This window comes from Pristiophorus japonicus, chromosome 7 (assembly GCF_044704955.1).
Source record: "Pristiophorus japonicus isolate sPriJap1 chromosome 7, sPriJap1.hap1, whole genome shotgun sequence".
In the NCBI taxonomy this organism is placed as follows: Eukaryota; Metazoa; Chordata; class Chondrichthyes; family Pristiophoridae; genus Pristiophorus; species Pristiophorus japonicus.
The window spans coordinates 118,914-131,109 of NC_091983.1; the positions used below are offsets into that span (position 1 = coordinate 118,914).

Here is a 12,196-nt window from a genome sequence, read left to right on the forward strand (position 1 = left end):
CTCTTCCTGTTGGTCTTCCATTCCCTATCTGGCTGTGGACCCTTCACCTGCGGTACGACCAACTCGCTACACGTGATACTCACGTCATTCTCAGCATCGTGGATGCTCCAGAGTGAATCCACCCTCAGCTCCAACTCCGCAACGCGGTCTGTCAGGAGCTGGAGGCGGATACACTTCCCGCACACGTAATCGTCAGGGACACCGGAAGTGTCCCTGAGTTCCCACATGGTACAGGAGGAGCATAACACCCGACCGAGCTCTCCTGCCATGACTTAACCCTTATATACACTTAAATTGGCAACAACAGTGTTAAAAGTTACTCACTGATATAGAAGAGAAAAAAGAAAAACTACTCACCAATCACCAGCCAATCACTTACCCTCTTGGCTGTGACGTCACCTTTTGATTTCTTTCTACTTCTTTTTTGCCTTCTCCCTATAGCTGCACAAGTCACGCCTTTTATAGGCCTCACCACGCACCTCCTCGACGCTGCTCCCGACTGCCGCCGACGCTGGGCCCCGGACTCCCTGCTGGGCCTTTTATAGGCCTCACCACGCACCTCCTCGACGCTGCTCCCGACTGCCGCCGACGCTGGGCCCCGGACTCCCTGCTGGGCCTTTTATAGGCCGCTCCACGCACCTCCTCGACACTGCTCCCGACTGCCGCCGACGCTGGGCCCCGGACTCCCTGCTGGGCCTTTTATAGGCCGCTCCACGCACCTCCTCGACACTGCTCCCGACTGCCGCCGTCTACTTTAGCCAACTCTGCCCTCATCCCACTGTAGTCCCCTTTGTTTAAGCATAGTACGCTCGTTTGAGACACTACTTCCTCATCCTCAATCTGTATTACAAATTCAACCATACTGTGATCTCTCATTCCGAGAGGATCTTTTACCAGGAGATCGTTTATTATTCCTGTCTCAATACACAGGACCAGATCTAAGATGGCTTGCTCCCTTGTAGGTTCTGTAACATACTGTTCTAAGAAACAATCCCGTATGCATTCTATGAATTCCTCCTCCAGGCTACCCCGTGCGATTTGAGTTGACCAATCGATATGTAGGTTAAAATCCCCCATGATTACTGCCGTTCCTTTTTCACATGCCTCCATTATTTCCTTGATTATTGCCCGCCCCACCATGAAGTTATTATTTGGGGGCCTATAAACTACGCCGACCAGTGACTTTTTCCCCTTACTATCTCTAATCTCCACCCACAATGATTCAACATTTTGTTCATTAGAGCCAATATCGTCTCTCACAACTGCCCTGATATCATCCTTTATTAACAGAGCGACCCCACCTCCTTTCCCTTCTTGTCTATCCTTCCGAATTGTCAGATACCCCTGTATGTTTAATTCCCAGTCTTGGCCACCCTGCAACCATGTTTCTGTAATGGCCACCAAATCATACCCGTTTGTAATGATTTGTGCTGTCAACTCATTTACTTTATTTCGAATGCTGCGTGTGTTTAGGTAGAGTGTTTTAATACTAGTTTATTAATCCATGATTTTTAGTTTTGACCCCTCCTGCAGCCCCTTTACATTCAGTGGCCCTTTTTGTTTTTTGCCTTGTGTTTCTCTGCCCTCCACTTTTACTCATCTCCTTTCTGTCTTTTGCTTTTGTCTCCTTTTTGTTTCCCTCTGTCTCCCTGCATTGGTTCCCATCCCCCTGCCATATTAGTTTAACTCCTCCCCAACAGCACTAGCAAACACTCCCCCTAGGACATTGGTTCCGGTCCTGCCCAGGTGCAGACCGTCCAGTTTGTACTGGTCCCACCTCCCCCAGAACCTGTTCCAATGCCCCAGGAATTTGAATCCCTCCCTGCTGCACCACTGCTCAAGCCACGTATTCATCTGAGCTATCCTGTGATTCCTACTCTGACTAGCACGTGGCACTGGTAGAAATCCCGAGATTACTACTTTTGAGGTTCTACTTTTTAATTTAGCTCCCAGCTCCTTAAATTCATCTCGTAGGACCTCATCCCTTTTTTTACCTATATCGTTGGTACCTATATGCACCACGACAACTGGCTGTTCTCCCTCCCTTTTCAGAATGTCCTGCACCCGCTCCGAGACATCCTTGACCCTTGCACCAGGGAGGCAACATACCATCCTGGAGTCTCGGTTGTGGCCGCAGAAACGCCTATCTATTCCCCTTACAATCGAATCCCCTATCACTATCGCTCTTCCACTCTTTTTCCTGCCCTCCTGTGGAGCAGAGCCAGCCACGGTGCCATGAACTTGGCTGCTGCTGCCCTCCCCTGATGAGTCATCCCCCCCAACAGTACTCAAAGCGGTGTATCTGTTTTGCAGGGGGCTGACCGCAGGGGATCCCTGCACTACCTTCCTTGCACTGCTCTTCCTGTTGGTCTTCCATTCCCTATCTGGCTGTGGACCCTTCACCTGCGGTAAGACCAACTCGCTACACGTGCTATTCACATCATTCTCAGCATTGTGGATGCTCCAGAGTGAATCCACCCTCAGCTCCAACTCCGCAACGCGGTCTGTCAGGAGCTGGAGGCGGATACACTTCCCGCACACGTAGTCGTCAGGGACACCGAGGAGCATATCACGTGACCGAGCTCTCCTGCCATGACTTAACCCTTAGATAGGCAACAACAATGCTAAAGTTTGCTCACTGATATGGAAGAGAAAAAAGAAAAACTGCTCACCAATCACCAGCCAATCATTTACCCACTTGGCTGTGACGTCACCTTTCTGTTTCTACTTCTTTTTTGCCTTCTCCCTGTAGCTGCACCGGTCGCCTCTCCACATACCTCCTCACTCTGCTCCCGACTCAGCGACACACCTCCTCACGCTGCTCCCGACTCAGGGACACACCTCCTCACTCTGCTCCCGACTCAGCGACACACCTCCTCACTCTGCTCCCGACTCAGCGACACACCTCCTCACTCTGCTCCCGACTCAGCGACACACCTCCTCACGCTGCTCCCGACTCAGCGACACACCTCCTCACTCTGCTCCCGACTCAGCGACACACCTCCTCACTCTGCTCCCGACTCAGCGACACACCTCCTCACTCTGCTCCCGACTCAGGGACACACCTCCTCACTCTGCTCCCGACTCAGCGACACACCTCCTCACTCTGCTCCCGACTCAGCGACACACCTCGTCACGCTGCTCCCAACTCAGCGACACACCTCCTCACTCTGCTCCCGACTCAGGGACACACCTCCTCATGCTGCTCCCGACTCAGGGACACACCTCCTCACTCTGCTCCCGACTCAGCGACACACCTCCTCACTCTGCTCCCGACTCAGCGACACACCTCCTCACGCTGCTCCCGACTCAGCGACACACCTCCTCACTCTGCTCCCGACTCAGCGACACACCTCCTCACTCTGCTCCCGACTCAGCGACACACCTCCTCACTCTGCTCCCGACTCAGCGACACACCTCCTCACTCTGCTCCCGACTCAGCGACACACCTCCTCACGCTGCTCCTGACTCAGCGACACACCTCCTCACTCTGCTCCCGACTCAGCGACACACCTCCTCACCTGCTCCCGACTCAGTGACACACCTCCTCACGCTGCTCCTGACTCAGCGACACACCTCCTCACGCTGCTCCCGACTCAGCGACACACCTCCTCACTCTGCTCCCGACTCAGTGACACACCTCCTCACTCTGCTCCCGACTCAGCGACACACCTCCTCACTCTGCTCCCGACTCAGGGACACACCTCCTCACTCTGCTCCCGACTCAGCGACACACGTCCTCACTCTGCTCCCGACTCAGCGACACACCTCCTCACTCTGCTCCCGACTCAGGGACACACCTCCTCACTCTGCTCCCGACTCAGCGACACACCTCCTCACTCTGCTCCCGACTCAGCGACACACCTCCTCACGCTGCTCCCGACTCAGCGACACACCTCCTCACTCTGCTCCCGACTCAGCGACACACCTCCTCACGCTGCTCCCGACTCAGCGACATACCTCCTCACTCTGCTCCCGACTCAGCGACACACCTCCTCACTCTGCTCCCGACTCAGCGACACACCTCCTCACTCTGCTCCCGACTCAGCGACACACCTCCTCACTCTGCTCCCGACTCAGCGACACACCTCCTCACTCTGCTCCCGACTCAGCGACACACCTCCTCACTCTGCTCCTGACTCAGCGACACACCTCCTCACTCTGCTCCCGACTCAGCGACACACCTCCTCACTCTGCTCCCGACTCAGGGACACACCTCCTCACGCTGCTCCCGACTCAGCGACACACCTCCTCACTCTGCTCCCGACTCAGGGACACACCTCCTCACTCTGCTCCCGACTCAGGGACACACCTCCTCACTCTGCTCCCGACTCAGCGACACACCTCCTCACTCTGCTCCCGACTCAGCGACACACCTCCTCACGCTGCTCCCGACTCAGCGACACACCTCCTCACTCTGCTCCCGACTCAGCGACACACCTCCTCACTCTGCTCCCGACTCAGCGACACACCTCCTCACTCTGCTCCCGACTCAGCGACACACCTCCTCACTCTGCTCCCGACTCAGGGACACACCTCCTCACTCTGCTCCCGACTCAGGGACACACCTCCTCACGCTGCTCCCGACTCAGCGACACACCTCCTCACGCTGCTCCCGACTCAGCGACACACCTCCTCATGCTGCTCCCGACTCAGCGACACACCTCCTCACTCTGCTCCCGACTCAGGGACACACCTCCTCACTCTGCTCCCGACTCAGCGACACACCTCCTCACTCTGCTCCCGACTCAGCGACACACCTCCTCACTCTGCTCCCGACTCAGGGACACACCTCCTCACTCTGCTCCCGACTCAGCGACACACCTCCTCACTCTGCTCCCGACTCAGCGACACACCTCCTCACTCTGCTCCCGACTCAGCGACACACCTCCTCACTCTGCTCCCGACTCAGCGACACACCTCCTCACTCTGCTCCCGACTCAGGGACACACCTCCTCACTCTGCTCCCGACTCAGCGACACACCTCCTCACTCTGCTCCCGACTCAGCGACACACCTCCTCACTCTGCTCCCGACTCAGGGACACACCTCCTCACTCTGCTCCCGACTCAGCGACACACCTCCTCACTCTGCTCCCGACTCAGCGACACACCTCCTCACTCTGCTCCCGACTCAGCGACACACCTCCTCACTCTGCTCCCGACTCAGCGACACACCTCCTCACTCTGCTCCCGACTCAGCGACACACCTCCTCACGCTGCTCCCGACTCAGCGACACACCTCCTCACGCTGCTCCCGACTCAGCGACACACCTCCTCACTCTGCTCCCGACTCAGCGACACACCTCCTCACGCTGCTCCCGACTCAGCGACACACCTCCTCACTCTGCTCCCGACTCAGGGACACACCTCCTCACGCTGCTCCCGACTCAGCGACACACCTCCTCACTCTGCTCCCGACTCAGCGACACACCTCCTCACTCTGCTCCCGACTCAGCGACACACCTCCTCACTCTGCTCCCGACTCAGCGACACACCTCCTCACTCTGCTCCCGACTCAGCGACGCACCTCCTCACTCTGCTCCCGACTCAGCGACGCACCTCCTCACTCTGCTCCCGACTCAGCGACGCACCTCCTCACTCTGCTCCCGACTCAGCGACGCACCTCCTCACTCTGCTCCCGACTCAGGGACACACCTCCTCACGCTGCTCCCGACTCAGCGACACACCTCCTCACTCTGCTCCCGACTCAGCGACACACCTCCTCACTCTGCTCCCGACTCAGCGACACACCTCCTCACTCTGCTCCCGACTCAGGGACACACCTCCTCACTCTGCTCCCGACTCAGGGACACACCTCCTCACGCTGCTCCCGACTCAGCGACACACCTCCTCACTCTGCTCCCGACTCAGCGACACACCTCCTCACTCTGCTCCCGACTCAGGGACACACCTCCTCACTCTGCTCCCGACTCAGCGACACACCTCCTCACTCTGCTCCCGACTCAGCGACGCACCTCCTCACGCTGCCCCCGACTCAGAGACGCACCTCCTCACTCTGCTCCCGACTCAGCGACACACCTCCTCACGCTGCTCCCGACTCAGCGACACACCTCCTCACTCTGCTCCCGACTCAGCGACACACCTCCTCACTCTGCTCCCGACTCAGCGACACACCTCCTCACTCTGCTCCCGACTCAGCGACACACCTCCTCACTCTGCTCCCGACTCAGCGACACACCTCCTCACGCTGCTCCCGACTCAGGGACACACCTCCTCACTCTGCTCCCGACTCAGCGACACACCTCCTCACTCTGCTCCCGACTCAGCGACACACCTCCTCACTCTGCTCCCGACTCAGAGACACACCTCCTCACGCTGCTCCCGACTCAGCGACACACCTCCTCACTCTGCTCCCGACTCAGCGACACACCTCCTCACTCTGCTCCCGACTCAGCGACACACCTCCTCACTCTACTCCCGACTCAGCGACACACCTCCTCACTCTGCTCCCGACTCAGCGACACACCTCCTCACTCTGCTCCCGACTCAGCGACACACCTCCTCACTCTGCTCCCGACTCAGGGACACACCTCCTCACTCTGCTCCCGACTCAGCGACATACCTCCTCACTCTGCTCCCGACTCAGCGACACACTTCCTCACTCTGCTCCCGACTCAGCGACACACCTCCTCACTCTGCTCCCGACTCAGCGACACACCTCCTCACTCTGCTCCCGACTCAGGGACACACCTCCTCACTCTGCTCCCGACTCAGCGACACACCTCCTCACGCTGCTCTTTTAAGTGCCGTCTTTTAAGAATAGGAGCAGGAGTAGGCCACTTGGCCCCTCGAGCCTGCTCCCCATTCAATAAGCTCAGGGCTGATCTGATCATAGACTCAGCTCCACTTCCCCACCCACTCCCCATAATCCTTTACTCCCTTATTGCTCAAAAATCTGTCTATCTCTGCCTTAAATATATTCAATGACCCAGCCTCCACAGCTCTCTGGGGCAGAGGATTCCAAAGATTCGCAACCCTCTGCGAGAAGAAATTCCTCCTCATCTCAGTTTTAAATGGGTGGCCCCTTATTCTGAGACTATGCCCCCTAGTTCTAGATTCCTCTATGAGAGGAAACAGCCTCTCTGCATCCACCTTGTCGAGCCCCCTCAGTATCTTATATGTTTCAATAAGATCACCTCTCATTCTTCTAAACACCAATGAATATAGCCTCAACCTATTCAACTTATCCTCGTAAGACAACACCTTCACCTCAGGAATCAACCTCGTGAACCTTCTCTGAACTGCTTCCAATGCAAGTATATCCCTCCTTAAATAAAAAGAGACCAAACTGTATGCAGTACTCCAGGTGTGGCCTCACCAATACCCTGTAGTTGTAGCAGGACTTCTCTATTTTTATACTCCATCCCCCTTGCAATAAAGGCCAATATTCCATTGGCCTTCCTGATTATTTGCTGTACCTGCATACTAACTTTTTGTGTTTCATGCACAAGGACCCCCAGGTCTCTCTGTACTGCAGCACTTTGCCATTTTTCTCCATTTAAATAATGGCCCTGAAATCCCTGTTTCTCCTTCCCGCGGGCGTTCGACTAACACTAGGACAGAAGATGCGCACCTACCTTTAGGTCGAACGGCCGCCAGAGATCCCGGTCCTGAGGCCTCCTCTTCTTGCGCAACGGAGCGCGTTTACGTCGGGACACAGGGGTCACATGTCTGCAGGGGTCACATGGGCCTGGACACCCAATCACGGTAAAGTATTTTCTCCTTCAGAGTAACAGGAGTTTGGTAAGTCCGAAACTCCTTTTACTATGAATGAGAAACACCCCCAACACTACATTAAACATTAAAAAAACACCTCACATACACTATAGAAATTAAAGTTGATAGAATGTTTTTGAAAAAATTTTTTTTGCCGATTTTTAAAAAAAAGTTTTAATTATGGTTTAAAATAAAATTACCTGAGTGGGCAGGGTTTTAACATAAATATGTATTTTTAAATGTTAATTTATGTTTGGATATGTTTTTAAACTCTTACTCTTTACCAAGCGCAAAAGTTTTAAGGACAGTCGCTGGGCAAGAGATGGACAAATATCCCAGTCTCTGCCGTGGGAATATCCTTCTTCCCGAGATTCGGGAGATTGGTCAAACCAGAAACATCAGATCGCAAAAGCCGGTTTTCAGCGCATGCGCATTGCGCGCCAAGAAAACGGCTTTTCCAGAGCCTTCCCGGGTCCTACACACTCCGTGCCGACCTGGGAGGCCACGATTTCTGGGCCAATAATTTGCTTTTTTTTTTTGCTAAAGTGGATAACCTCACACTTTCCCACATTATACTCCATCTGCCAAATTTTTGCCCACTCACTTAGCCTGTCTATATCCCTTTGCAGATTTTTTGTGTCCTCACAATTTTCTTTCCCACCCATCTTTGTATTATCAGCAAACCTGACTACATTACACTCAGTCCCTTCATCCAAATCATTAATATAGATCGTAAATAGTTGAGGACCCAGTACCTATCCCTGAGGCACCCCACTAGTTATTGTTTGCCAACCGGAAAATGACCCATTTATCCCGACTCTCTGTTTTCTGTTAGTTAGCCAATCCTCTATCCATGCTAATATATTACCACCAACCCCGTGAACTTTTATCTTGTGCAGTAACCTTTTATGTGGTACCTTATTGAATGCCTTCTGGAAATCCAAATACACCACATCCACTGGTTCCCCCTTATCCACCCTGTTTGTTACATCCTCAAAGAACTCCAGCAAATTTGTCAAACATGATTTCCCTTTCATAAAACCATGCTGACTTTGCTTGACTGTATTATAATTTTCCAAATGTCCTGCTACTGCTTCCTGAATAATGGACTCCAGCATTTTCCCAACCACAGATGTTAGGCTAACTGGTCTATAGTTTCCTGCTTTCTATCTACCTCCTTTTTTAAATAGGGGCGTTACATTTGCAGTTTTCCAATCTGCTGGGACCTCTCCAGAATCCAGGGAATTTTGGTAGATTACAACCAATGCATCCACTATCTCTGCAGCCACTTCTTTTAAGAACCTAGGATGCAGGCCCTCAGGTCCAGGGGACTTGTCCACCTTTAGTCCCATTATTTTACAAAGTACTTTTGCGTTAGTGATAGTTTTAAGTCCCCCCTCCCTCCCCACAGCCCCTTGATTATTAATTATTGGGATGTTTTTAGTATTTTCTACCGTGAAGACCAATACAAAATATTTGTTCAAAGTCTCTGCCTTTTCCCTGTTACCCATTGTTAATTCCCCAGTCTCATCCTCCAGGGACCAATGTTTACTTTCACTACTCGTTCCCTTTTTATATACCTGTAGAAGCTCTCACTGTCTGTTTTTATATTTCTTGCTTTTTTACACTCTATTATTTATTTAGTCATCCTTTGCTGGTTTAAAAAAATTTCCCAATCCTCTGGCTTTCCACTATTCTTCGCAACATTGTATGCTTTTGTTTTCAGTTTGATACCATCCTTTACTTCCTTCGTTAGCCACGGATGGTTCATCCTTCTCTTAGTCTTTCTTTCTCACTGGAATATATCTTTGCTGAGAGTTAGGAAATATCTCCTTAAATGTTTGCTACTGCTTATCAACAGTCTTACCCTTTAATCTATTTTCCCAGTCCACTTTAGCCAACTCTGCCTTCATACCTTTGTATTGCCTTTATTTAAGATCAAGACACTGGTTGGAGACCCAATCTTCTCATCCTCCAACTGAGTTTGAAATTCAACCAAACTATGATCATTCTTTCCTAGAGGGGTGGGGAGGTGTGGGCTGGGTGCGTTGGGAGGGCTGGGCTGGGAGTGGGGATGGGGAGGGGCGTGCTGGAGGGCTGGGGGAGGGGTGGGCTGGGAGTGTTGGGGGGGGGGGGGAGAGGTGTGGGCTGGGGGAGGGTGAGCAGGAGGGGTGGGCTGGGAGTGGGGATGGGGAGGAGCGTGCTGGAGGGCTGGGGGAGGGGTGGGCTGGGGAGAGGTGGGCTGGGGGAGGTAGAGGGGTGGGCTGGGAGTGGGGATGGGGCGTGCTGGAGGAGGGGTGCAGGAGGGGTGGGCTGGGAGTGTGGGGGGGGGGGAGGTGTGGGCTGGGGAGAGGTGGGCTGGGGGAGGGTGAGCAGGAGGGGTGGGCTGGGGGAGGTAGAGGGGTGGGCTGGGAGTGGGGAGGTGCAGGAGGGGTGGGCTGGGGGAGGTAGAGGGGTGGGCTGGGGGAGGGTGAGCAGGAGGGGTGGGCTGGGAGTGGGGAGGTGGAGGAGGGGTGGGCTGGGGGAGGTAGAGGGGTGGGCTGGGAGTGTGGGGGAGGAGGTGTGGGCTGGGGAGAGGTGGGCTGGGGGAGGGTGAGCAGGAGGGGTGGGCTGGGGGAGGTAGAGGGGTGGGCTGGGAGTGGGGAGGTGCAGGAGGGGTGGGCTGGGGGAGGTAGAGGGGTGGGCTGGGGGAGGGTGAGCAGGAGGGGTGGGCTGGGAGTGGGGAGGTGGAGGAGGGGTGGGCTGGGGGAGGTAGAGGGGTGGGCTGGGGAGAGGTGGGCTGGGGGAGGGTGAGCAGGAGGGGTGGGCTGGGGGAGGTAGAGGGGTGGGCTGGGAGTGTGGGGGGGGGGAGGAGGGGATGCCAGGGGAGGCGATATCCCCATTTATATTTCTTCTAGACCCATCTTTTGTTGCTTTACAATCACAAGCTTTCCCTTGTGTTCCTTCCCACTTACCCTTTTCCCTAGCTCTGCAACTGCTTAAAAACTGTCAAATCTCTAACATCTTCCAGTTCTTCCGAAGGGTCATCGACCTGAAACATTAACCGTTTCTCTCCACAGATGCTGCCTGACCCGCTGAGTATTTCCATAGTAACATAGAAATTAGGTGCAGGAGTAGGCCATTCAGCCCTTCGAGCCTGCACCACCATCCAATAAGATCATGGCACTTCCCTCCCTCCACGTCCTCCAGCGTTACTTGTTGTTATTTCGTATTTCCAGCATCCACAGTATTTTGCTTTTGTTTAATGTTGGAATGCAGTCTCGTTTACCCGGATACGAATGTAACGGAAAGCCCGCTGTAACAGAATTTAAAATATTGCGAGATTCGGCAATTTAACTGTCACACACACATTGAAAGCGGTTCATTGCAACACATCAGTCTGTTGAGCGCACTTGTTCAAAACACCCTGAAATCAAACAATTTAAAATTCCTTGTGATAGCAGTGAAAGCAAATGCAGCATTAGGAAGCGAAAAGTATGGAACATTCAGCAGAAATGAGAAATGATAAAGAAGTCTGAAGCTGGGTGTGCATACTTTGATGGAGGAATATGAAGTTGGATCATCAACAATTTATGATATCAAGAAGCAAAAGAAAGATTTAGAAAGTTTCACCGCTGCTTCTGAATCTTTCGTGAAGGCAATATTCCGCAAGGATTTGCGAAAGCTGAAGCGTGACAAACTAGAGCAAGTGTTTTATGAATGGTTTTCTTTGAAACGGTGTGGCAATTTCAGGGCCAATGATTACAGCACAGGCCAAGGACTTCAAGATGAAAATGAATTTAACTGAAGAGTGCATTTTTTCCAGAGGGTTGGCTCACACGTTTTAAGCATCGCCATGGTATTTGCCAACTGGATGTGACGGGCGAAAAAAAATCAGCAGACACTGAGGCCGCACAGAATTATTCAAGAACATTTGCTGAAATGGTGCAGGAAATGAAAGTGACTGCAGATTAAATATACAACGCCAATGAGACTGGCTTACTATGGAAGTGTTTGCCAGAAGTCGCAATGGCAGAAGAAGCAAATTTAACAAAATAAAATAACAGGTGCTAAATACTTTGTTTCAATTATTAGACATTTATTTTTAATTTCAAAAAGTTATGAATTTTAATTTTATTAGGAGTCATGTTCAAATAACATGAACTAAACCTTTGTTTTATTTATTCGACCGTATAAATTTAGCACTTGTCAATTATTTATTTTATATTTCAAAAAGTTATGAATCAATTTTCAAACTGAATAGCTCATTGGAAAGTGCGGAACAAGATCTATATATGATAGATAAAATATTTCGTGGGTGGTTCTATCACCTTCAAATATTAACTTTAAAATGTAAACTCGCCCTCTCGGAAAATTCATTTACCCGGAGTTGCCAAATCCCCAACAACCCGGGTAAGCGAGAGTCTATTGTATATAAAATTCCTTAAACAGCTTTTCAAGGTTTTCTTTATAAGAACA

The 12,196-nt window shown here is 52.4% G+C and overlaps 1 protein-coding gene across 1 annotated transcript in view; it reads left to right on the forward strand.

The window, feature by feature from the left end:
• Positions 1–10,781, forward strand: part of LOC139266993 (probable G-protein coupled receptor 139) — a 104,010-nt gene extending 93,229 nt beyond the window's left edge. The window contains exon 3 of the mRNA XM_070884625.1: positions 10,705–10,781. Coding sequence (XP_070740726.1) covers positions 10,705–10,781 — 77 coding nt within the window. The remainder of the gene's footprint in view (positions 1–10,704) is intronic.
• Positions 10,782–12,196: the final 1,415 nt, after the last annotated feature.